The sequence below is a fragment of the Strix uralensis genome, chromosome Z (assembly GCF_047716275.1).
Source record: "Strix uralensis isolate ZFMK-TIS-50842 chromosome Z, bStrUra1, whole genome shotgun sequence".
Lineage (NCBI taxonomy): Eukaryota > Metazoa > Chordata > Aves > Strigiformes > Strigidae > Strix > Strix uralensis.
Window position 1 is genome coordinate 1,974,703 of NC_134012.1, and position 27,980 is coordinate 2,002,682.

The 27,980-nt window shown below is 40.5% G+C and overlaps 1 protein-coding gene across 6 annotated transcripts in view; it reads left to right on the forward strand.

The window, feature by feature from the left end:
* ARB2A (ARB2 cotranscriptional regulator A) overlaps positions 1–27,980 on the forward strand; it is a 268,419-nt gene that overhangs the window by 148,721 nt on the left and 91,718 nt on the right. For all 6 annotated transcript variants that reach the window (XM_074856313.1, XM_074856309.1, XM_074856314.1 and 3 more), the window contains one exon: positions 7,714–7,833. In XM_074856313.1, coding sequence (XP_074712414.1) covers positions 7,714–7,833 — 120 coding nt within the window. The remainder of the gene's footprint in view (positions 1–7,713; positions 7,834–27,980) is intronic.

Below are 27,980 nucleotides of genomic sequence, written 5' to 3' on the forward strand. Positions count from 1 at the left end.
ATTAGGTCAGCGATGCATTAATGCAGCTGAGACCACTGGCACCTCTGTGAAGAATAGCTGTGGGCGCTGACGACTTCACTCTGTGGTTTCAGGCCATTGTTTGCCTGTTGAAATATTATAAATGAGGGCTTGGAGGCAAGTCCCGTGGCCAAGAGGGTGGTAAGAGGGTTTAGCTTTCCAGGGTCAGCATGTTCCTCACTGAGCAGAGGTGGTTGAAGCACTTTGGAAACAGGAGGAGAGAGTGGGTTTAGGGGGGTTTTTTTTAATTCAGCAGTAGCTTTAGGTTATTGGTCGGGAATTGTACCATTCGAGGGCTTAGCTGGGAAAACTTTTCTGGCTTCAAGTTGCTTTGTTTTTTTCTCATGTGTGCAATAAAGTGGTATATAAAGGGGAGAAGTAACCCCTTCCTGCTGCCCTGGGGGAGGTTAGGATCTGAGCTCCCTCTCTTCCCACATATATATAGCATAGCTCTGAATTTTATTTCCTGACCACCATCACCAGGGAAAGCCCAGCTTGCATCTGAAGTGGGAAAAGTGGGACAGGATCTGAACTTGTCTTGGATGGTAATTGCGGTGGGAGCTGGGGAGAACAGGAGCCCCAGGGAGGAGCCAAAACACAGGACGTAAAAAAAACTGGCTAGACACTGTCAGTCTTGCATTAGCTAAAACTTGTCATTTTAAACCTAATCTCAGCCGTCGTGCCGTAGCAAAGCGTGGGTATCACCACTTCCTCCCAAGCCAGCCCTTCATGCCCTTTACACTGATGGTGACAATTTAAATATTGTGTCAGTCTGCCAAATGCATTTTTGTTTTATATCTTTTATTTGGCTATTAGATATGCCAGATATTGCACGTTTCATGTAATACTTACTCATTTAGCAGATCTGTCAAGATTGCCTGCTTTCCTGATAAATTGTCAGGAGTTTTGGAGATGGGACTGCTCTCTAACTTAATATGATGTGTATTTAACTGCAATATGTAAGACTTCTGGTCTTCCTTTCTGCTGCTGACTGTATACACACAGCACCTATATTACCAGGGCTTCATAAGCAATACTGGGAATGCTTCCGCCGCTGGCCCACTTCACAAATAAACGAGACACCAGAAATTACACAGAATCACCTCAAATAGATCTGGGAATAAGACTGAGATCCGTAATATGAAAAATGCCACCTTAAGTCACTTTCCCATATTGCTTTCCAAAGGCATGTGCGAAATAATAACCTCGGCTATGCTGTTTATATCTGCCACTCCACAAATGCCTGGACTTAGCTGTTGTGATACCCAGTCTCTCCTTCTGTCTGGAAAGCAACTGCTACCTACTGCCAGGGTATATCTCTTGCCCCCATCTCAGAAAGTGCTCTTAAAAAAATAATATAGTCTTTTTATTTCCTCAATTATTCCTGCAAGATAAGTGGAAGAGGCTGGCATTTTTACATCCGAAGGCTCTTGGTTTAATCCCTGCTAAGGTCATAAGTAAGGAAAAATACAATGTCACTGTTTCTGAAAGCATAGGAACACAGTTGCTGAATAAAATAACATCACTCACCAGTGATGCATTTACATTATTTTAGTGTTGAACCCGTGCGGATTCAATGCTGTGTGTTTCCACAGAGCTACAGCAGACCATGGTGACCATGTACCTGCTCTGCCATTTACACCTCTGATCAAATCCTGCTGGGTTTTGTTGTTTTAATGCAACAAAGTATGCAAATAAAATGCATACAGAGCCCGTAGAATAAAGGAGGAAAGAAATGTGTCCTCCATTCAAACTTTCAAGGCTAAAGCATCAGTTGTCTATGATTTCATGTCTTCCCCTATTGTTTTCTCTCAAGGTGGCTCTTTCTCACTCAACTCAGAGCACAGCAACTAAAATAACTCCCTTGACCCACTGCTCAGTCTCCATTGTCCTTGCTTCCCAGTGCTCCTAGCAGGATCAGCTAAACTGAATTTCGGATGTGTGTGTCAGATTTAAAATTTGTTGTCAGTTTGCCTCCACCGTCACTTTTGCTCCCATGTCTTCTCCCCCAGTCACGGCTGCTTTGCCACAGAGATGATCTTGATGTTGTTACCCTCATCTGCCCTCTTCTGCAGCCTGCTTTTGCCTTGTTTCCAGTGTCAAAGGCAGTCCATCACCATCCTTCCTGAAAATCCAGTTATTTAAGAGTTCTGCAAGACCCAACCCATCTTCGTGTACGTATCTCCATATGGATATGGACAAAGTCCATGGGATGAGCCGTACACAACTGCCAAGGTCCTGGGGAAGGATCTGACATCTCCAGGGAGGGACTGGAGACAGGAGACCTGAGCCTTCTCCATCTCCCTGCCTCCCAGCCAGTGTGCAGTTCTGTTCTCCCATATTTAACACATGTACCATACTTGTTTACAGTAGCTCATCGAGCTAGAAGGAGAAATTGTTTTGCTGTGATAAGCGGTAATTATAGAAACCACCTTCAAGTAAATTGTTAAAAAGCTATTCAGTTGTATGGCATATTTCCCTATTTGTATGCATTTCACTTTTCACTTGTCGCAAAAAAAAATGTGATTCCAACTCCTTGATTTAAAAAAAAAAAAAAAAAAAAACCACAAAGTAAAAGGAGAGAGCTGTCACCGGAGCTTAAAATTAACTTGATTTTCTTGATTTGATTTTTCTGGGTTTTGATGAATTAGAAGTTTAGGACTGGGTCTGAGCTGCTCTGCCCCAGTAAAGTCTGTAGTAGTTCAAGGCCTCCAGCTCTTGCCCCATCTGTAACTTTCCAGCAACAGGTTAGTTTAAAAAAAAAAAAAAGAAAGTAAAATTTGGCATTGAAACAGGAAATATGTGAACCTGTCACAGTAAGCAGTCTCAAAGGGCAAGCTGCTTTACAGGAGCTAATTAACCTTAGGAAATAATTACACAAATATGCAAATGTTGTTTAGATAATTCCATGTGTTATCAACTCAGGTAGTCCATCATAACTGCAGACCTTGCAATGTCTAGGTGTTAGAATCTGGCATAGTTGATAAGGCTTCGGTTGCTGCATCACTTCAGCTTGGTATTTAACAATTAATGACTGTGATATTACATTAGTAAATTCAACCTGTTTTTTTGAGTGCAACAGAACGTAACAGCGTATTCACGGTGTGCACGCTGCTTATCTGTGTATTCCTAATGGCTCCAGCCGTTAAAATGTTACCTACCTTTCAACTCCAAGCGCTAGCAATATCGGAAAAAATGACAGACCAGAATCTGTGGTCTCTTCCTCCACTTTTTTGCACAATGGATGGCCCGAGAATTTACTCACAGACATCTGGGGTTTTCAGGGACTTGAAAACTATTACAGAAAGAATTTTAAATCTGCGAACTGGTTTTCTCTCTTTTTGAAAAGAGACAAGGAGCAGCGTTTTATACAAATGTGTTTGTGTTAGTGTTGCACAGACCCTGAAACAACATGGTCGTGGGCTACCGCTCTCAGTGTAAGGTCCCCCCCAAAACCGAGCCCAGCTGGTCTGGGCTGGAGCAGCCCAGGGCATCCCTAACCCATGCCAGGACTTGAGTCGAGGCCGAGGAGGTTGGCAGCCACCAGCCTCTTCTGTACCACAAGCTGCTGCTTCAAGCAGCTGTAAGAGAGGTTCTGGCCCTGGGATATTAAATGGCTTCATATATATGAGAAACGTGAATTTATTAGTCATTGTCATATTATTTTCATGGACTGTACTATTAAATTATTTGATTAAGCTTTTGATAGTAAGATAAAAAGCTCCATATTAACCATTTATGATCATTTTTTGAGCAATCCTTATATTGGTTTAAAAAGTGAGGCTTTTTTAATACATAGTTAGGAGACAGTGTTTAAAAAAATACTGGGGGGGGGGGAAAAACCTTTTATTACTAGAAAAAGTAATCTGTTCTTAAACCAGTAATTGTGAATACTCATCTCTTCCACATGAAACAAAATGTCATTCCATTTGCCAACGCTTGGTGATAATTTCTCATTCAAAAGGAGTGTGTCCATGTGGCAAGAGCATCTTTTTGATTAGCCCCATGCACCTGTTGTTAATCAGAACCTAATATCTGACTACCTGTATTGTGTATTACTTTTATGGATACCCCCTTTATAGCAAGTTCCAGAAATGTGTGCCTCCTATACCATTTTGGAAAAGGAATAAAGAGAACATCAGCAACCTAAAATTCCTCGGCGATACTTGTGTTAAATTATTTTAACCACCTTTATCTCCAAGGCAATCTTTGGTGGGATTTGCTGCATGCAGGTATGACAGGCATTCAATATCTGATACTCTCCGTAGCGCTGGTACCCATTGGTGGCAAAGCCTCGAGGTATATTTGCTCTGGTTTTGAAAGGAACTAAAATACAGTAGTTTTTAGGGAAAAGGCACGGATGTCTTTTCATTTATTAGAGAATGAGAGGGTAAATCTTACTCATGGCATTCCATTAAAAATGGAGGCAGGTAGGATTTTGCATGATGGGAGCAGAGGCGAAGGTTGAACCTTCTGTGCTCAGAGCATCAGCTCCATTCCCCACCGGAGCACCAAGGCGCTGGGGTGCAGGACTCCACTCAGGAGGTACCTCATCTGCAGCAGTCTGGTAATTGCCTGGTTTTGGGTTACTTTGCATTGGTTAAGTGTCACACAGAGGCCTTTTCATCATTCCTAAATTTTTTTTTCTTTTATTTCTAATTATATTTATATTAGACGGGGAGATTTTCGGAGGAATGGAGACCCACAGCTATGACTTCCTCACCTCCAAAGAATCAGACCACTTACTTAGACACAGACTTACAGGTTACAAATGTCCAACTTTCAGCAGCTGGAAATTTTAAGTTCATCTTTCCCAGCACGTCTCCATCTCAGTCTGTTTCACAAATGAGAATGCGTTCAGCCTCAGCTGCCTTCTGAGGCACCTACCATGATTTCTCCATTCCTTTTTCTACAGTCATATAGATAATTATGTAAAGCATGACCAAGAGGCCCGCACTTTATCAGTTAATTTAACAAGGTGGTGTCTAAGTGCATATTCTGTTTAGCTGCAGTGAAAAGAAGGAAAGCAACAACTGCCTGAAACTGTCACCTTTCAAATCAAAACCGCAGCATCCAGCCTCATCATTTAACCCAGGCCAGGCAGAGGAGGTTAATCCCAACGGACCCAGCACAGTCCAAAACCCAGAGGAGTCCGGCCGTACCCTGCAGTCGGCAGTGCCCGCTCCCGCAGCCAGATGTTTCCTGCACAGACACGGCGCTGGTTTATTCTCCCTCCGAGTTGTTTAAAACATGGGCTTGTTACAAGGGGAAAGAATAAGCAGATGCTCCGAAGAAAAGAGCTTTTCTTCTAAACATACACGACTCCTCCAAACTCCTTCTCACACATACGTGCTTCTCTTACCTTGCTTAGGGTTTAGCAGAGTATGTACAGCAACACAGTTTATCCTGACATTTTATGGCTTTTTTTCACCAGTAACAAAGGAAACTCTGGTTACAGTCTATAGCTAACTCATTCTAGCTCATTTCTTTTTGCTTTAGTAATATCCTATAGAGTCTTTGTACTGGACTGTGAAGCTGTGCAGTTAATGATTTGGTTTACTAGACCACTGGTTATGCTTTAATTGGTGGAAGCTTTTTCGGGCTGAGTTTCTGAAGCAAGAAGCTTCTTGCTGCTCTCTTAGTCTTCTGGAAACCCTAAAAATGTCTGCCTTTCCCAGCAGCGTGTAGAATAATAAATACAAAATACCTGAAAATGCACTATTAACGAGAAATGACCTCTTCCTTTTAACCAGAATGTTAAAGCAAAAAAAATCTACCAAAATTGCTGTTAAGAGAACTAACGGTAACATTATTATTTAAAACCAAATATTTCCTGCATATTTAACTAAAATAAGATTTTTAGATAAACCAGTCATTTAAAAACTCTCATAGTGTTTTAGTGTGTGTTTTCCATACGTATCATCATTAGAGTACATCACTTTTCCATAGGAAACTCCAATTCAAGTTGTCCTTCAGCTTTATGTTAATAACTGGTCTGTCAATCGTATTTTCTTTATGAAATTTCATTTGAAAAACTTCCCTCTTTTCCTCACAAAGGGGGTAGTCTTTACCTCCTTTACCTATCTCTACAATCAGATTTCAAAACAGGGTTGAAAGAAAATAAGCCTTTTCTCATGCTGGGGTGGTTTACAATAGTTGATACATAATTAGTTAAAACTATGTTCTGTCATAGTCAATCAAGAGCAGAATCTGTCCGGGATTAAGAAGAATACTTCAGAGCACTTCAGTGCTTTTTGGCAAATTTGATAAATAAGTTTTAATCGCTGCTGCCTTTAGAGAAAAAAAAATTTAAAAGCACATAATTGTTTTAAAAGCTTTGGGTCCAGATCCATAAAGATTTGTAGCCATCTCGCTCTTTTTTCAGAAGCCGGGCACGAAAATAGAAGTAAAAGCCTAAATCCACCACGTTATTTAGTTGTCTGTCTTCCCATTGATTTTAGACACTCGTAAGAGTTTAAATTCCCAAAACTGAGTTTGCAGAACGGGACTAAGACCTAAATCACTTCAGTGTTCTTGGTAAAGTTGCAGTAATTCACACTATGTAATTAGCATCTTCTGATTGCCAGTGGTTTTTGCTGGTTTGTGCTTTATCTTCCCCAAGGAAATAAGGGTTTTGTGGTCTGCGTCTGAGTCACCTAGGGGTATGAAGTTTGTTGCTGTAGCAGAGCAAAGGGGAAAGGGATTAATATTTTAGGAAATGACATGACCTTGACTGATCAGCTCTTTCTGGCACAAAAGAGCCTGGAAAGCACCTGCAGCGTTGTGCTAGAGGTGTGAAATCCTGGTGGGGCAGGGGAGCTAGCAGAGCATCTTACTGTCACCTGAGACTAGGCAGATTTGTAGTTACGACACGGGCAACTTGAGAAATGAGTTAAATATAGATGGTTACAGGGCTTCCCGAGAGCCTCTAAGGTAGAGGTGGGAGCGCACACCCTGATGTTCGAGGAGAGCGCACTAAAATCGGTGTAAATCGCTCCAGTGCCTCCAGTCACTCTTACACTGACTAACATTCACAAATTCTTGTTCAATAATAGGAAAAAGCACTCCCCTACCTACCAGAGACTCCAAGGTAATGGCTGGTGTGTAAGCAGTTAAGAGGTGTTTTATCTGTGCTGTATCTCTTAGTCTGCAGTTGCAAAAAATAGCATTTAAAAGATTAGTGGCAAATACCGTAATTTTAATCTTTGGCAGATTTCCATTGGCCCATAATATGAAAAAATTGTAAAGACTGAAATTATATCTATATTGTTCCTGCTTGTTTTTATTTGTTTTATCAGACTAAAGGCTTAACTACTTTAAACAAACCATCAGTGAACAAACATTTGACAAAGAGTTGTCAAAAGAATGAAAATCAGAGCAGTGGCTCATAATTTCTTTGAATGCCTCTGTTTAGCTGAATTGCCATCATGGTATTTAGACAAAATTTTGCAGATGCATAATTTTTGTTGTATTTATTAAAATAAGCCACAATAAAGCAACAGTTTTACTGCCTTTAAATTGCAATCTTAAATTTCTTTTATTTAGTCAAATGAATCTGTTCTTTTCCTGACACTAGAGTATATTCATTTGAGGTTTGTTTTAAGAAAACATTTTAACATATAGGAACACGTTGCTTTTAGACAGAATTGCCAGTTTTTAAAAGGTAATTGTCACAAACGTAATTTCTTTCTGCAGGATAATGGATCTCCCGAAGAACACGCAATTTATGTTTGGGACCATTTTATCTCCCAGTCAGCTGCAGAGAATGTGTTTTTTGTTGCTCACAGTTACGGTGGACTTGCCTTTGTAGAGTTGGTAAGTGTGACTTCTCCGTTGCCTTCTTTCCTGAAGTCTTTCACAGATTTTCTAAATTCTTTGCGACCACCTTCTTGAAAGCAGCCGCTTAGGAACAACTTTGAACCAATGGTCAGATGCAGGTCTGGGAGGATTTCTTTGCAGCTGGAAGGTCACTGCATTTTTCTCTGTTAGACAATAAGGCCCCAAGTGTGCACGAACCTGAAAGACTGTGGGAGAACAAAATGCATTGGATCCTCCTTGTCCAGGCTGTGTACTGAAAGGCAGCACTCAGTGAGTTTCTGCTCTGGGGCAGAAAGACTGGAGGAGGTGAAGACTGAGGACGTACAAGAACAGTTTTAAAGCAAAGTCACATTAACAAATGCACGTTTTTGTATATAGATCGGAACTGAACATGAGGGGAAATTTGGGGGTTTTACCCAATTCTGCAGTTTTTCCGAAAAGGCCTGCAGAAGCTTCTGGGAAGACTTTTTTGCCGTTTATTAGGCTCTGGATGCACCCTGCAGTGACGCAAGCTGGGGAGGACTCTGCTCGGTGTAAAGCAGCCCAATCCCTGATGCTGGGACCACAGAACAGCCAGTTTGTCAGTCTTTCACCCTTTAAAGGCAAATTTTTTGATCCCAGCAGGTATACAAAGTTTCCTGTCGAACTTACATACCATTCTTTGAGTGTAGCTATAGTCTCCTCACTTAATTGTGAAATGCTGGTGTAATCAGGACATGTTTTATTGAAAACTGGGGGAAAAAAAAAAAAAAAAAAGTCCTGTTTATTGTGGAAACGTAAATTGCAGAACATTGCCGTTGTTTTTATAGACATGGGAATCAGTACATCTTTTGTCTATAACACATTAGTTTAGTCTAACTGAAAGTTAGTACAAGTGGTTCCTGCCTGAACGTAAGATGAATGCCTTAGTTAAGAAAAAACATGCATGAGTGTTTTGTTTTTAATCATGGGCTGCTCTAAGCAGCAAGAAGAATCCAGAGCAGGACCACTTGTATTATTTTTAAGAACTTAAGATTTTTGTTTATCCTCTTCATTTGTAGAAATTAGGGCCATTTTGATTTTCCCTGTGCTTCTGGAAGAGTATTTTTAAAATACAGACAACATGTACAGATTTGAGACTTGAAAACACTTCAGCTGATCATTTTCCACAGGTATTTTATTACCAGGTCAATAAGTATTCTCAAAACAAAATTTTTAAGAGACCAAATTAGTGAAGATGAATAATGCCTTCTATAGCCACAACTTTGGGCAAGAAACGAGTTGTGTTGTGTGCGCCTGTTGCTCCTTGGATGCAGTGAAGGGTAGGGAGCATCTCTTCTGCCTTGGCTTTCATCTGCCCTGTGTTTCAGCCCAGGTTATTCTGGTGTGCCCTCTCTGTCTGACGTGAAGCATTAGCAGAATTTCTGTAGGTTTTGTAAAGCCTCGTTGTTTGGGTGGCCGGACGCCTACAGATACATACACTTAGCACAGGGTGGGAATAAAAATCAACTGGAGACCTTTCTCAGTGTTTCCTAAACAAAGTGCTTATTCGAAGGAGTCTTGGAGAGTTTTTCCATCACATTTCAGTCAATGACTTGAGGTGGCATGGGTAACAGATGACCAACGTGTCATTCCCATTTTGCCTGTTTCTCTTGTCACACTGGTGGATATTTCTTCACTTTTGTTCTACTTTAATATGAAGCACACAGATGTTTCAGAACAAGACTTGACTTCTGACCTTGGGGCTTCCAGGGTCAGGGTGCTCAGGGCCTGTGAAATTATCACAAGCTGAGCTAAAGTTTTTATCCATCGCAGGAAGCGACCAGTAAGTAAGAAGTTAAAAAGGAGCTTTGTCAGAGAGACAAGATGGTCTCAGTAAGGGTCAGCTTCTGTAGTCTGCTGTCTCTGCAGGAGATGCATGCCTGAGAGGAAGAATATAATATATAACCATTGGCACATCACATATCTGTCATGCAAAACTAGACCTGAGAAGTATATTTAATGTAGCCCGATTGTTTTTTTTTTTTAAATCAAAGGATATTAACACCTGGTTTTGGTAGAGGTAGTTTGATATCTGAGCTCCACTGAAGCAGTTTAATTAAATAATGCATACACTGAAGCAGATATCATTGGAGTAAAGCCTGAACTATTCTATCACAATATTAATTTGTAAGATTTTATTTTGTTATGATCTCCTTTCTCTTCAACTTTATATCCATATGGCACTTAGTAATTGCAAACAGCTCAAAAAAAAGAAAGAAATGGAGAAGCTGATGGGCAATTACTGTCTTATGACAAATACATATTCGATCACTTCACTTTCTTTCCTGCTTTGTGTGGGGGAGATGATGAGGGAGATAGAGCAGCTACCCCATATAGAAACTCTGCCACCTCTACACTTGCTGTGCAAGAATTTTGGGTCAACTGATTCATAAAATTGTAGGTTACAATAGTTATGGAGACCTGTTGCACAGCTGCTCCTTCTGCGTCCGTGCCCCTTACAGGAGAGCAGTGTGAAGCATATGGCTTTAATTTGGAGTGAAGGTTTCTGGGCCCTCTGCATTTTATTGTGCCTGCAGGGAGCAAGAAAACAAGCAGAAAAGTCCAAAAACATTTGCGTTTTCAATGAATCTCTTTTAAATTCACTTCGCGTGTTCGGTGCTGAGAGGTCTCTCCTGATCGTTCGCGACCGTCTCAGTCACAGAGATCCTCAGCTCATCCCTTTGTCAGGGTGCCAGGCTCTCGATGGAAACCTGACGCTCTGGGGTTAGGCAGAGAAACCCGACGAAACCTGATATTAAGTGGCAACTGATTCGTGGTCGTTCGTACCATCACGTGGGAAGAGCTGCTGCTCCCCCGGAGCGGCGTGGGGAAGTGTTGGGCTTTGCAGGGGCAGGACACGTCCAGGTGCTCTGCAGGTTCCTGAAATCCAGTGCTGGGGTGCGGGCATGCATTGTGGTGGGAAACTCAAAGTGAAAAGTGAGCAAATAGGACTGTCACATCTGAAATCGGTATAAAAGGGGGAGCGTCATTGCTTACAAACCTTTGGTGGCCAAACCGGGTCTTCATTCCAGATTTCATCTCACCATAAAAATCAGGCTATGGTTTGGAAGCCCTTCATTAAACAAACCAGTAAAACTTGGCTGCAATTTTCAAATACATGCCACAGCATCTAACATTTTTATTGGTCTTTGCAGCTTTTTAATCTACATTTTTGCGTGTCTGTGATTGTGAGATGTTAAGAAAAACAGGGTGAGTCTGTAATATCACGCTTGAATGCACAGAAACTGTTACCCAGTTACTGCAACGTAGGCACACAATTTCTGTACCTTGCTGGGTCATAGATTACTAGGGGAATAATTGAAAGTGATTGAACATGTGTGGGAAGTAAAGTTCCACCAATAAATGTAATTAGTTGTATTGTTTATAGCTTGAATTACAAATGCTAATCATAAACCATATGCTAAAATGTATCTTAATATTTAGTAATTAAAACTTCGTGTAATTGTGGTTTGAAATTAAATGTGCATCTAATAATATCTACACGTAAATTACTTTTTGAATACACAGCACTAAAAATAGTTGTTGGGTCACTGTGTTCTGCTAATTACTGATTTTGAAAAACTCAAGCCATGATTCATGAACACATCGCAGCTTCTTACTTCTGTTATCCCATACACAGTGTAGTCGGGGATTTATTTTCAGAAGCAGCTTGCTGTAGTTGACGGTAAATTGTGGAACTTTCCCAACTCCTAGCTTATAATAATTTTATGAAATTTAACAGAAAGTGAGAATTTCAAGTTGATGGAGTCAATTTTATATTTAGTTTACAGAAAATAAGTTTCTGGTACAACGCCTCCTTTGAATTTTTTCTGCCAAATTTTGTGGGTTTACAATTATTTTGCTTTAAAAAGCATGTTTTCCCTTGTCATTGCCTGCATAAAAGACCTGCACAGGAGAAAAGATATATTGTGCCCCTGTGCCTACCTGAGTGCTGTGGCCACCTCCTGCAGATCTAGTGGCAGCGTCAGGGCCTGGCTGCACGTGGAGAGGACAGAGAGGGTGGTCCTAGGATGCTGGGTGACGTGTAGAACTATCCGTGTCCATCATTGTAAAGAGCACATGACAACTACTCATTTCGGAATCACGAGAAGAATTGTTAAATCTAAGCTTTCAAAATTGTCAATTAGGTATTCAGTATCCTGAGATTAAAAAAAAAAAAAAAAAGGGAAAAAGAGATTTTGTGGAAGATTTCTCCTGTTTGCCTCCTGTATTCCTGGCTTTGCATTTTCAAGGGTTTCCTCTGCACCTTATGAAGCTTTTTTGTTTTAATTTTAGTTAAATAATATCTTTAAGAAAATTCTTAAGAAAAAAACCACCAAATATCATGAGAATCGTGACATAATAGTGGTATCTCCAGCTTACAGCATTCGTACTGCTGTAAAAATACAAAGTACATGGGGGAATGTAATATAGTTAAATTAGAAGAAGGAAAGTAGGTTCATTGTCTCTGAGCAGATGAGAAACTATTCATTATGGTCTTTGTTGGCTAAAATGTTGGATGTATATATTGACAATTTGCACAAAGGTGTATATAAAAGTGTGTGCGTGTATTTTTAGGCAGCTTTGTTAAAATGAGAGCCCTTAAAACACACTGTTCAAATTACTGTATCCACTCTAGCGTCCTAATTCCATCAAAATCAGCCAATTTTGTCCATTTGAAATAATTCTAGGTCCGTCATTCTGAGATGTGCTCTGCAATATGCTGCCACTTCATTTTGTTGTATTGTGCTGAGTACGGCGAGGGCCTGACCCTGGCTAGAGCTGATAGGTGCCATAATAATAACGATGATGAACGGACACCTGCTGAGCTACCTGGGAGTCTCTGAGGCTGCATCAGTATTCTGGCACAGGCAAAATGCAATTTAAGAGCCTTAATGACTGGGCTGTGAACCTGTCATTAGCTTTTCATTAATTTAATTTCCTGAAATTTCAGATTGAATGGGTTGTTATAGTTGGCTTCTTATTTATATATACTTTCATAAATGTATGTATCTACTTATTTTTTATATTTAGTTTGGCTCAAGAATTGATGAACATAGAGCGGGTACTGTGGATATGCAACTCTTAATTCCCCTGCCTGACGTATTAAATCAAAATACATCTACTGATGCGTGGCAGAAATAACACAAGATCTGTGATGGTTGTAGGAAGCACGGGAGAGAGCTGGAGGTAGAGAGCTGAGAAGCAAAACACCTTGGTGACCAAGATCCATGTTGTGAAGAAACAAAGCAAAATATCACTGTGCTTCAAGGTTTCATGAGCATTAAACTAACAAAAAAAAAAAAAAAAGAAAAAGGACGTTCTTTAAATGTTGAATGTCAGTTGGGAGAGCAGTATGGGTTGCTGTCTTGTAGGTTTATGGGGACCTGGGTTATATGTCCAGTCTTCAGACAAATCATCTCGCCCAACTCTACCTGTTTTAGGTCTCACCTTTTTCTGTGTTGTACACTTACATTAGCACCTCTTTGAGTCAGGTCTGGCTGAGGTAGGGACACTCAGAAAGGTCTAAAAACAGGATCTTAACTGCATTTGGTTATTTATTTCAGCTCTACTTTGTGGTGCTTCTTGGAAACATGCTCATTCATCTGAAAAAGGTCAAATGAGAAATGAGGGTGGGCAAGAGGAGCTAATGGAGAAACAGCAGTGCGACGGGTAAAAAGGGTTGGACAGGACTAGGGTCACTAGCCTTGGGGCAGATTTCTTTTAGTATTTTTGTTACTGACATGGGCACACAGAGTAAGTACACACTAATGAAATTGGCTCCTGGCATGAAGCAGTGAAGTCACCATTGGTATTCATAAGTAGAATTTCTGCAGTAATAGAGATTAAAGGAAATAATACAGACTTCAGGACACTTAGGCATTGACTGGATAGTCATCTGCATTTGTGTATGAAGAGTGATCTCATTAACAGGGAACAGCAGGGATGGAGAAGCCCTTAGACGTGCGACTTCATTGCCCGTGGCTGTAAGCGAATGACCCGATAACGCACCCAAAGATGTGATCCTGTGATTCGTTCGCTCCTTCTAACCTACAAAGGAAAATATTAACACCAGCCAGCATGCTGTGAGATTAATCGGAGATAATTTGAGACATTTGGGAAGATTAACTCAGTCCGGAAGAGGTATGGGGAAGAGGTGTCAGTATGCCCAGAGCTTGTTTTACTAGAAACGATGAAGGATATGCGGACGTGCCGCGGTAGGTGCCACGTGGAGATGTCCTGCCTACCTACAGAGTCAGTGTAGAAACATGCACCCTCTAGGCTTATCAGCCTTAATAAGAGCTGTGTAATCTACTGATGCTCTTACATTAACTTCGGTAGCTATTGAAGAAAAAGGTTCGACATTTATTCTGCATTTGCCTGGTAAAAACCTTGGCTTGTTCAGCCTGGCGAAGGAAAGCTTAGAGGGATTGGTAGCACTCTGCAAATACATCGGGAGAGCAAACAGCGGGGAGGGAGGGCCGTGTAAGCCAAAGTACAATGTTGGCACAGGAACAAATGGATTAAAACTGGTCATGAATAAATTTAGGGTGGAATTAGGTTTCTCACCGTTGGATGAGGAAGGCCGGTTTGGGAACAGGAGGACTGGGGCAAAGCTGCTACCCAGCGTGACCCGCACATGGCAAGAATTATGTGAGTAATTGGCTGGGACCGTCGCTTCGTGGTGCGACCCAGGAGTCCATGTTCCTGTGAAAGCCAGTGTGTGCAGGTGCGTGTTTTCAGCCGTGAACAATTGGACCCAGTTTGGATTAATTTTTCTGGAATTGGCACCTCTCTTGACTCCAGGCTCACTCCATGGCTCGAGTGCTGGAACCGCTGAGTTTGAGCCAAAACCAGGTCAACCTCGAAACACCAGTGTTTGTGAACAACATTTTTTCCCTCCTCACTTGTTTTTGGAAGTAGTGGACTCATTTTTGCTAATGCTTTCCGAAATGCACGAGCTTCAGCTTGTGGTAGGAAGCAACAGGGATCACAGATCCCGTGGTGAGGGGTTGCAGCCGCAAGGAAATTAAGTGATGGATTGAGCACAAAGTACTGAAGTATTTTAATACGTGTCACTGCCTGCTGTATTGGTAGCAACTTCTTGATCGCATTTGGCTTTTACTGATATATATATATATATTTAAAGTGTGTGTGTGTATATGCATACACATATATATATATTTATGCGTATATATTGCCAATTTTAACACAGAGCAGATAAACATTTTAGGCCACCCTCAGCCTAAATAAATAAGCTGACAAGCGTACACTGGCGTTATTTCACTTGCTACCATTTATTGTTATTATCCATTTTCACTGAGGTAGCAATCCCATGCTGGTGCCTTGTCCTGAAGAGCTTGCAAGTCTGGAAGGATCGTCTAACAGGAAGAGACGGAGGAATGATGAGTGATTGCCAAGCAGTTCACAGCACCGTAGCTGCATGTCCTTTTCCATTTTTTGGCGTTTTAGTTTAAATGCCATCTAGGCATCTCATTCCTCAGTTCATCCCCAGCCCTCTCAGCCTTGCTACTGGATGAGAGAAGAGGGTCCCTGCAATGCCAGCCCGAGCGTTGGCCGCTTCCACGTGTTTTGAATATTCATCCCTCCTTGTTACCTTGCTCTAGATAACTTGCTCAGCCTCATTACTTCTTCCTTCCTCTTAATGATTTGCTAATGTTCTATCTCATGCTTCACTCAACTCAGTCCATGGTCTGAGGCTAGCCCTACGTCTGCCCCTTCCCCACTTCTTCCAAAAGGAGAAGGGCAATGCTTCATGGACTGGAACGATATACGGAGTACTAATTACCAGCACCACCCATCATTACTTTACGTCTCATTGGCCCGTTCATATTAATTTTCCAGTTTGACACCAAAGTTGGAATGCTAATTATAAAATGAACAACGAACTGGTGATGGGTAAAAGTTTGGGTTACTTGGAAATGTAGTTACTTGGAAATACATGTTTGTATCCTGTGGGATTTGGAGGTCAAAGGCACGGCACTTTCTGCATTTCTTTGCAGAGTCTTTTCTAGAGTTGCATCATCTCACTAGTTGTATATTTTTATAATTTCTTCGCATTGTTTTAAATTCCATGCACTACACAGTGAACATTTATTTTTAGATTTCAGAATGAAGAGCTTTCTGATCTTTAGCAATTGTTCTCATACTTCCATCCCCTTGTTCTCTTGTTGCCCAACTATATATAACTAGTCTTCTTTTTTTTCTTCCTTTTCTCTTTGTATGCCTGTCTGAATGCAGTCCTATTTGTCAACATTTCCCTGGTAGTATGCTGAGAATCAAACTCTGTATTTTAAGTGCAGTTACTATAGTTAGCTCAAGGTGAACTTCAGTACCTTTGCTCAGCTGAGCAGCGTTTCGGTCAGTGCAGCCAAAATGGTACCAGATTTTTTTTTTTTCCCCAAAGTTTCTTTGAATTTGGTATACACTAATGTTCATGCATCCCTCAGAGTATTTCAGTGCTCTCGATTTCCCTTCCCCCGGTGGTACTGAATGTAGTAGATGATTTTTCCCTCAAAAAAAATACTATCTCACATTCTTCCAATGTAATTGAGTTGTAGCCCTTGTTCCCCAGGATGACAAACTAGTTTGTGTAACGATCTCTTTTGTGCTACAGGTCTGTGAATCCTGGAAGCTCATTTTGTGTTTCTTTCATGCCTTACTTCTTTTGGCAATTTCTCCCACTTTAATGTCACCTGCAAATTTAATTAATTCCAGATCATTAATGAAGATGTTAAATAAAACTGTATTTGGCATCTATCCCTATATCTGACTAGAAACTTCCTTCTGGCTCAGTAAATTCCTTTGTATTAGTACCCTTCCCTGCATTGTTTCAACTGTTTTCAGTTCTGTGAGACAGCATACATATCAGTCAGTTTATTTTTCATTTCAAATTCTAGCTTTGAAACACAAAAAATAAAAAGCCAAAGCACAGGACCATGTTCAAAGAACACATCACTCGTCCCTTCAGTTGTGCAGATAAACCTCAGCCCTTGAGCCTCTCAAAGCTGATGGGGCAGTGTCTGTGTGCAACCATCTTCTTAAAATGGGTAGAGTAGACTGTTGATCCCAACAGTTAACTCCAGGGCCCAGGGCAACTGGTTTTCCTTAGTTTCTCGCCTAGCTATTCAATTTCTCAAGTTACAAGTTGTCATCTCTAGGTGTGCGGATCCGTAGAGGTGTTTTCTGCCTGAACCATCTCAAACTCATCAGAGCTCTTCCCCAGACACTGCAGAAATTCATCAGTGGTAATGGGACACGAGTCTTCTGTCCTGAACCTCCAAGTACCTGACACTGCACGCCTTTGCCTTATCTCCACCCCTCTGATGTAGACTTTTTTGGGTCTCCGAGGTGAATTCCTGAGATGCTGGTACACATGTCATCCTGCTGCATAAATAAAAGTCCTGTCTTCCATTTTCCTGGACAGACTTACTAGATCTTCACCCCATCCAGGTTGATCTTCACACCTTGCCCTCTTAATCATGTAAAATCTTCCTTTTTATTTTATTTAATCCACCTGATTCTGGGTCTTACCAGCAGGTGCCTCTTTTTGCTGTGGTATGCAGATGCCTCTTTTCTGGCAGTGGTGCATCAGGACGGGAAAAGGAAATTTTTAGACCACTTTCTGCAGATGTGCTCACTGCATCTGTAAATGGCCATGCTTTGAACTGACTGGAGGTTCAAAAACACGAGTACTGTGTTTTTTTCAAGCAGGTACAATATGAAAAACTGGAATTTAATTTCACTTTGTAGGTTGTTACTTATGTGTCTAGATTGGTTTGGACAGCAGCTTAAGATTTTACAACATATGACATCATCACAGTCTAAAGGGATTGCAGTTCTTTTTGAATGTATATATGAATGCTAATAAAGAAGGAAAGTAGGAGTTTTGGATTTGCTTATACAATGAAGAAAGTGGTAAAATCACATGTATTGTTTCCTGACAGGTTTTGTGGTGCATTTAGATTATTTTATCTGAAATATCAGGCTGTTTTAAATTCTGTGGTTGTTTTTTGGTTTTTTTTTCATGGAAAAACCATTTAAAAAAGGAAGTTGTCTCACTGCTATTTCAAACTTTTTCCCATTTCTGTGACATGATCTGATGCCGATAAGACTACACAAGTGTATTGTGTTACTGTTAATTTAAATGTTAATTATGGTGAAAAGTGTATGTTCGGCTTTTGTGTGGAACAGCAGAGATTTTATAAGACTTTAAGACCCGGTTTAGTGGATCAACCAGGGGAACTGCAAGTTAATAATATATTAGGCATTGCAAATCCAGGTGGAGTAAAAGGAATCCACACACACTCTGGTGAAGGGAGCTCTCAAACTGTGGTGCTATAAGAAGCAGCTGGAATTTGCATTTTATCCTAGAACTTTCCTTTCTTTAATCTAGTGAAGATGTGTTACATAGCTCTTTCGGTATATTAGTGAAGTATTTTAATATTAATAATAACATGACTACCAGTGTTTAAATGTTAAAATAATCCTATTTAAGGGCTTTGCTTGAATATGATATGAAGTAAAAATATGTAAGTAGATTTTGCACATATATTCATTGAGAAAATTGTGCCTTTAACACCACAGAACTGAACTGAGATTTTAATGCAAAGTGTCAAAACGCAGGAGTAAAATGTCCTCATAAAAACATGAAAAATAAGAGCTCTGATTAGTTATTTTTCTGTCTTTTCTATTTTTCCAAGGCAATTTAAATGTAATAGTGAGTCTCAGTATCCTACAGTATCAGGATAGAAGGCACATGAGGTTTTTACAAGCTTGATTAAGCTGAGGCATTTTATTTGCTTGTCGATACTTGGATTATATTTTGTCCTGGGTGGCTCTAGCATCTGACAGGAGTATTATACCTTTGTGCTATGAAGTCAGGAGCTGCCAGTGATCTTTAAAAGCAGAGTTTCTTCAGAGGAAAAGTTTTTGTAGGCTTTCTTGCTTGTTTCTTCATCCTCCTCCTTTCTCTCCCCATCCCTTTCCCAGAACAGATGATGAATAATGTTTAGGAAATCATTCCCCACAAGACTCCGTGGGAAGACTTGCTATTTTAGCAGTTTTGATGTAGTTACCAAGTAGTTGGTGAACCTTGTATGGTCCTGTGGTCACGAATATTGCTTTGTGCGCCTTACCAAGTTTTATTCCAGTTCAGGAGTGCTTTTGAAGTATTAATGTTATATGCCAGCTGCTTTGCTTAAGAGCCTTAGTGTTATCTTGAATTCCTTTAAAACTTAGTTTAAAATAGGCGAGGGTACGAAAAATGTATTTACAATGTTCTTTGAGAGAATAAATTTCAATCAACACAGTGATGATTGTGGTGTTAGATCTCTGGTGTTGTAGTTCTTGTAAACAATAAACCTGTTATTTTTTTCTACATCACCGAGTACTTTACTGGGTAGATTTTTAAAAAAGATACCAAAATATCAAAATAACAACACAAAACCCCAGCCACCCCCTCTCAGTCCCTACCCCGGTGGGCACATAACTTCCAATGTTTTACAAGGTGTTAAAGGACAGAGATTATATTTTCTCAGCCTTAAAAAAAAAGCATTGTTAATCTAACCCTCGGTAATCTTATTTCACTTCGCCGCTGTTGCTGTCTACAGCCCCGGCAGATTTTTTTTTTTAAGCCAGCTGTTGAAAATAACCTAGTTTAAAGAGTTCACGGCTGAACGTGAGGGATTCATCATTATATATTTACTGTCTGAGGCGGATATAGCTGTAAGGTTTTTCAGATGCCATTGATCTATTGCGCATGTTCCCTCCCCGGGTTGCAGGACGTGCTTCTATTTGCATAAGGCCCTGGGCAAGGTTCTTTCTTGCATTGATTGGCCTGTCCAAGGGAGCCTGATGTGCTCCTGCATTGATCACCCTGTCTTTTCTTGGAAGGCAGTGTTACGCCGAGTTCATCTCAAACATTCTAGGGAGAAGGGAAAACTTTACTGCAGATGTCTCAATTTTATTCAGATGTTCCTTTGAGTATAGGCCTTTCCTTTTTTTTTTTTTTTTCTTTTTTTTCCAGGATAAGTATTTTTTTTTATTTTTTTTTTAATTTGGATGTGTTTCTGCAGTTATAGTGCAGCATAGACCAGAGTGTACTGAAAAGCTGTGTTAAGTAAAATCACCGTTATGTACACCACTTATTCCATGCTGTGGGGGTTTTTTAAAACAATGCCTGTAGCTTCCAGCAAAAATCAAAACTACTCTCTCTTCAAAGAGTTTGCAATTATAAGTGGAGACTTAATCTAAGACTATGTGTGCTGGTGTCTTTGCTTAGATTAATATTGTCAGTTCGTAACCTGCGTGATTTGTACCAAGTTTTCTTCAGTCTTACAAAAATATTAAAAGGTGGCATCTTCAGAATAAAACTGCAGTTGGATTTTGGCTTTCTGGAGCCGCACCTCAAAACAAATCACATAAGTAAACTGCTGAGCAGACCGATGATTGATCAGCTCTCTGTTGATCAGAGAGGACAAATAACTTCCTTACAATGTTCTTGTTGTTACCAACGTGGTCTGTCAGGGGCTGGCTTTCAAAACCCAGGTTTGGCAGCCGGGTTCTTGGCTCACCCTCGTAGGGGATGGGGCTTTTCAACGTCTGCTGCAATAACAACCCATATTCAGGAGCTCTGAAATCCACCACTGCAATTTCTGACAGCCTCATCCTTGCCTACGTGCCTAATTATGGGAAAGATGCCCATTGTTATTGTCCACCAAACCTATTTCTGTGGTTGGAAAATTATTTGACACGTGGACTTCCCTGTAGGTAGAGATGAAATGTGGTTATATCCAAAGGGTGGCTCGTATCTAGTGAATAAGCTGACATGTGAGCTTTACCCAAGCGCGTGACAGTGCTGCATGTTGGTGAAAAATAAAATGTTATGATAGAGTTCCTGTCCTACAGAGCACTGTGCATCAGAGGGCCGTTCCCTCATAATTTTTAAAAAATTTACTATGGATATTTTTGTGGATGCTGTAGAATTTTCTTTGAAGGAAATAAGTATTCAGAGATACACCGCCGAGATTGTATTAACGCTATTACATAAATTGCGCAGGTTTTTTTTTTTTTTCCTTGCTTGGATTATAGTTTCATGTCTTTCACAGAAGCAATAATGTATTGCATTGTATTGCGATACTTTGGCTTAGGGAACATATTCCTTTGGTCATTCGGTAAAACAAAACTTAGATAAGTATAATTCAGGTAGCGTATATGAAATTTCATCTTCATTATCATGCAAATGCAGTGAGAATGTAACATTTCCCAAGATGTCATTTGACTATTAGGATCTTTAGAAAATGGCCTCTCAAAGCCACAAAGCTAATATTCCAGAAGAAAGCTATATAATACCTAAAAATTGTCTATCCTTATTCTACATGAATAACAAATGTAATAGAACAGGCCATTATTAAAATCGCAAAAGAATGTGTTGACCTATTGGTACAGAGGGTCTTTTCTGATTTGTGCATTGATGGTGAATTCTGAGCTTTCTGTAGCATAGGGGATGAACATGCAAATACAGATTTCAAAAATCTGCAGGGAAAAAAAAAGTTGGATAGTAACTGTAAATCTGTTCTTTTTTGTTTTAGTGTATAAATGAAATCGGTGGATATTTATACCGATAACTATTCTGTTATATGTAGCGATATCCTGTGCAAGTGTTATATATATTGTGTGTCTGCATTGTGCACAGATTGTGCATCTGCAACACTTTTCACTTATTTTAAGCTGTCTTTTGCAGATATTTGAGTCAATGAACATAGAAGATGGGCACAGGCTAAATATGAGCTAATCTCTTAAGTGGGGAGGGGAACTCGCTTTTAATTCTGAAATAAAAGAAGAGTCTGAGTATCTCGTAGCAGCCCATTATTGTGTTATTCAGTTGAAGAAAAACACTGGACTTGCTTATATGCATGAACTATGCAGGGCAAACAAGACCCGAAAAATTTCTGGTAGCAAAAGAGATCTTTTGCAAACAGCTTCAGTTTTGAAAAAGAAAGAGTGGGACACGATTGTTTATCAAGCAATTAAAATGAAGAAGAGAAACCTAATCTCTTAGTTCAGGTAGAAATACTCTCTGGAAAAAAAAGTATCCATAGTATTTGCTGCTAAACAAAGCGGATGCCTTAGAAAACGTGATGAAGATGATGTATATAGGTACTTCCAGACTTTCTGATACCGTCCATGGGTGCTGTGTAGCAAGTTTTTTCTCGGCAGGTATTTACAGCCCCAACTGATATTCTGGATGTGTTGAAATAAGTGTTTTGAATGGGTTTTAATAATTGCTTGGTTGCTGGGCATCAGAAATACAAGCGAGTCCTTTCACTGATAAGGTCTGAGTAAAACAGAGCAGCACAATGTAAAAACCTGTATTTTTAAGTTTTCCTGTGAAAAATCTAGCTTCCATGGCAAAAAGTGATATTTTTCAGATGCAGGGCTGATGTTTTCCAAATAAGTATATAAAGCATGAAAGTCCAAAATCTGTGGGTTTTTTTATTTTCAGCTTGTAAATCCATAGTATTCAGAGACTGGAAAAATTACAGAGAATGTCTGAAGTGTCATCTCTCTCCCGTGTCACTGAGACATTTTCATTTTACAAGCACGTTACTGAAGATAAGAGGTGGCTCTGTGCTGTTTTGCCAGGGAGATCTTTTCAAAGTCCAGTTACTGCTAATGTGACAGATATCATGCAGCAATTAAAAATGTTTTCTGCTACTTCATTCCCACCGAAACGTTTTTACTCTCTGTGCATCGTACATACATGGTATCTGCCCTTCACTCAGAACCTTTTGATGATCTAACTGGCAATCTTCCATCACATGCAAGATACTCTAATGCATTTTTTAAAAGACATTAAAGTTTATTTACGCTTTTTTTTTTTTTTTTGAGGTAAAATGGGGTGTTTGGATGATAAAGACTTGGATCAGGAACTCCTCAACACTTGTGATCTGGTGCAGCAGTCAGAGGAGGGAATTGATAGAGCCTCCCTGTTTCACTCCAAAAATGCTGATTTTCTGTCATGTTCGTATTTTGAGGAGAGGCTGCTCTGGGTGCAGTACAGACTGCTTAGTGCCAGATTTAGTGGGGTCACCGTTTGAGCCCTACTTTATTGCCAAAAGGGTAATGGGTGGTGGTGTTTGTAAGAATAGTGTGTAATAAAGACAAAACAATTAGAATCGTCCTGCTCTGCAGACTCTCATGTTGCTTCCCACCGCCTTTCTTTCTCCAGAAAAAAAAAAGCAATTGTCCTATTTAAGTAGAGGCTAAATCCTTATTTGTCTGGGCAAAACTCATTTTTATTGCATGGCATAGAAAATAATGTAAGTTATTCTTTGCATTGCTTTGGATTGCACCTCTTTTGTATGTACTCGATACATTTTTATATTTTGCAGCATTCTGCTAAGTACAATCTAAGTGAAGTTTTTTACTCTAATTGTGAAGCAAGTGCTATAGAAAAGAGAAATTTGAAATTTCAATGTCACTATATTTGGTAGATTCGCATGAATCTGTGGAAAGGGATAGCAAGTCTATAGTTTGTAACTGCACAAAATTAAAATTAGTTATATAATGCGCATTTCTCCCGATACCTTATTTTGAAAGAAAAAATCTTTCTGCCTTCTGCTTCTCTTTCGTACGTACTAAAGTAACTTTTCGCAGTTTAAACAAATATTTCTAAATCAGGTAGTTCAGGAGACGCATCCCATAGGAAAAGGCACCCGCCTGCATTCGGAGAGCCAAAGGCGTACAGGCATCTGCCACAGCGTGCGGCTCTGCGCCTCTCCCTGCCCCTGTACGTCTCCACACGCGGTCGCGCGTAGTACGTACCGCTGGTATAAAATTCTTAATAAGTTTTAGCGGCGTAATTTCTATAGCATCAAAGACCTATTGATGCTGGTAATGCAGGAGGTGTGTTTCAGCCCTTCCCTGTTTCCCCCTGACCTCTCGCACATCGACACACTCCCCTTCAATCACTCCTCTTCCACCCAGCTGTATCCCAAGCGAAACTTCCCAGCCTGTCAGCAGCGCACGCCCGGTGCGTGCCCTCGCACGGCAGCCAGCATCCCTTCCCTCCCTGCTCCCAACAGCGGGCGCGCCCAGGTCCCAAAAAAGCCTCCATTTTGATTTTAACCCTCCTCGCAACGCAGAGATAATGAGCGACGGCTGAAGGGACGTCAGTCTTCGGGTTCCTCTTTTCTTCTGCTGGTGTCATTCACGCCACGGATGTGCCCGCGCGGGGCTGCGCCTTGTGCGTCGCCCTCCCGGTCCTCAAATGAACAGCGCGCGGCCCGAGCCCGGCGTAAATAGCAACTGCTTTCCTCGGCAAAATTAACTTTTGTCGGCCAGCCTAAAGTGTAACCCCGTGTCACATTTTCTGCAGTAGGTTGACATCCCCGGGCACGAGGGATCAAGCGGTGCTGCGGCAAAGCGACCTTGTCTTTTCTTCTCTTCCTTAAAATAGCCGTTAGCATCTTTGTGCATGAAAGGGGAAAATAATAAAAACTTTCTTAACATCTGTAATATATAACTGCGCTTTCACCTCCTGCCTCCCAAACTGTTTTGTGCTGAGCTCAACCGTGCTGGGGTTTGGTACAGGCGGCAGTACCGTAGGTCTCCTGAAAAAATATTTATTGATAATCGCCATAGATGCAGCATCTGCTCTAAAATACAGTTGCATTATTTCAGTTGCTGTTGCTAACTTTTTCAGAATGCTAAATTACCGCTAAAATCTAATGAAAAATTCTTCCGTTTTTTGCGGCTACATTCTCATATTAAGCCTAAATGTGTATATGCCATTTAGAGATTTTAATGAATCTTATGCAATTAAAGTTTCGTCGGCAATTGTACCCCAGTAGTTATTGTAAGGTGTCTAAATACGTATCTACTGTCATTCTGAACGCCGCGTTTCCAGCCATTTGTCTCTTAAACTAATGCATATTTGCCATCTTCACTTTAAACAGGAATCAATTTATAATGCACATTGTAATCTTTTCGTAAAAGCCTAATTATGTACGTTGCTTTTTAAAATGCAAGGATGGGAATAAATGTCTATGAATGCTTTACACAGAAAAACAGAATACAAACTTTTGTGATCTGAATATATTTATAAATAGTCACTTGCACTTTTTATGCAAATGAAATTGGGCAGCGCTGTCAGGCTTCAGGGTTTTTTTAATTTTTTTTTTTTTTTTACACTATTATAAGAATGGCTTATTTGACATCTCATATATGTCTTTTGATAACGTTTGAGGCTTTTTCCATGCACCTGTAACTGGTGCCATCTTGTTTCATTCTTTTATACCTTTTGTCTTTGTTTCCTTATTTTATTGCCTGTACTTCACGGAAGACGTGAATGCTAATGAACATATGACGTATACCATCATTCACAAGATGAGCAGATAGCTTTCTGTCTTTGTCAAATGTTTATGCAGTAAAATGAAAAATTAAACAAATCTAACGTGACTCTCTTGTAATTTCAGCTTAAATAAAACACCTACTGAAGTTTTGTAGATTTTTTTTTTCCCCATCGGGGAGAAATTTTTCAGGGTGCTGGGGGATTGTGTTATATCCAAAGAGTAAAGTTTGAGGTAATTTGCTGAAAGGCAGAGAAGTTATATTACAAAATTGTTGATACTGGACCGTAATAAAGTCTAAATAGTGTTAACCTCCAATTAACAAAAAAAGGGGGGAAGATGTCAAAACACTCATCACAGGTTTAATTATAATTTCTGATTGATTCAAAACCTTCTGACTGTGCTCTGGCCGCTCCAATTTAGCCATTCAGCCCATGCTGCCCGCATTGTGCATTCAGCAGCTCCTATTAGACATCTTCACAGTGAGTGATTCTGCCAGGCTTCCCTGACACCCGCTTTCACGCATGGCCTCCCGCTCCTCCGCGCCGAAACGTTTTTCCGAGCGACGTTGAAGACGCCTTGGCCGTCTCGGGCTCTGTGACTCTGTGTGTGTGTGTGTGCGTGTACACGGGCACACAACGACCGGCGACGACGCCTGCGCGCTGGGGCACGCGTGTGCCCGGGCCACCGGTACGGTTGCCAGCGGTGTCAGGGTGCGGAGCCCGGACCCACGCGTGTCCCCCCCCAGGGTTGGGGATGCGCCCCGGTCCCCGCGGTGCGGCGTGGGGGGCTCCCGGCAGCCGGTGACACTAGAGGGCACTGCTTGTCCTCGGTTGCAGCTTCCTTCTGGGACGGCGGGCAACGAGAGGCTGAATTCTGTAATCTTACTTTAATTAACGACCAAATTCTTGTTAGGAAATTCTAGGCTGTTTAATTCGTTGTTGGGTTGGTTTTTTTTTTTTAGCTTGGTGTTAATGTAATGGGTGGAGTCAGCGGTACTCACAAACAAATACAGAATCAAGCATCCCGTACACTAACAATTTTTATATTAAAAAAAAAAAAAACCCAAACCTCGAAATGTCATTCTTGGCAAAGCCAGAAGGCTGGGTTTGCCCTGTGATGGGGTTTAGATCCCTTGCCAGCTGTGCTTCCAGTCAGCAAGTGTGATGCGCAGCGCTAGAAACACGTCGGGGAGAGTATTGAGGAGTTAGGGTGATTTATTTCAGCAAAGGTCAAGAGAAAGATAAGCAGAGGACAGGAATGGGAAGTTTAAAAAGAGTGCATCTTCGGTATGTGTAAAACGTGTATCATTTACGTTACCCTTGGAAAAATGTTTCTTAATCACAGAACACTAAACCACCTGAGTTGCTGTTTCAAGTTCAAATGTTTCTTCCATTCGTGGACTCTTTTAGTAGTGTTATTTTGGGTGGGATTTAAAAAAGAGGTTGAATAGTCAGGTTAATCGGATTAATAAATGCAGGCACCATTTCACAAGCATCAGAAGATTAATACCAATATTAGACGTGTTATCAAAATAATAACGTCCAAGCTCAACGTGAAGACACCAAGCGTTGCTGTTGGTCCGTCCGTGTCTTCTGCAGTGCTGTAACAAGAGCTGCGTGCTGGCCAGATCAGTCAATTTTCTTTGCTATGAAATTCCAGGGCTCAAGTTCAAGAGATTAAGTCCTGTGGTTTAAAGCACCGTTCATTGCGTCAGCTGCGATTTGGGATCAGGCCCTATATCAAATCTGGTCTGGTTTTCTGTTCGAACTCTCCAGTGTTTAGCCAGAATATTTCTTTCTGGTTAACTGTTGCTGACTTTTAGTGAGCGTGTAAATTTTCTCACACCAAGTATTCATAAACGTGTGTAGCTAACAGCTGGTTTGCCTGATCCCTGCAGATGACCTGTTAGTCGAGGCGATGGGTGTTCGGTGTAGCTAAAGGTTTTTCCACGTATAAGTTCTAATTTTCAGCTGCTTGGAACTTAATGATTATCTTACGTAGGAAAAGTAATTTTTTAATAAACTTCTAAAATACTGTCCTAGCCAGAACTCATGGCCGTTAGAAGACAAGCCAATATAACAAAATACATATATTTTGTGTAGAGTGAATTGAAACTATTTTATTTTCATCCAGCGTAATCGCTTGCAAATGTCAAAGTGATTTTGAGCCACTCTAGTTCTTAGCAATGTATTTTTAAACAGTGCAGTGAGTATATAAATTTCTGAAAAATCCTCCTGGAAGTTACTGCACAACTCCAGAGGAGAGTATAGCGTGTTTATTACAAGTATGTAGGTTTTCGAATTATTTCTGTATAATCACGCAGTAGTCTTGGACAGTCTGGTCTCCCACCTGATCTTTATTAATAGATCTGTCATTTAACAAGAGCGAGCATCACCTGTTTTTGCTTTATCGGTTCATAAGCAAAAAGGAAAAAAAAATGTTTAATCAATACAGAACAACTCTTTTTGCATTCACCATTTGATAATTTGAAATCTTATTTTGTGCTTACTAACGGTCTACAAGCAGTGAGATGCCAGAACTGCTATAATAGGATTTTCCCCCTCCTAGCGGGATATTGCTTATGGCTATAAAAAGTTAATTTCAGATCCTGATACACTTGCATTAATTTTTGAGACATTGGCTGAGTGTAGTACAGCAAAGAATAACACGAACACCACACTGCTATGCTGTAGCTAATCGTTTATTACCTCCAGCCAAAGGAAGCGGCGTTAATGTGCAGGCCAC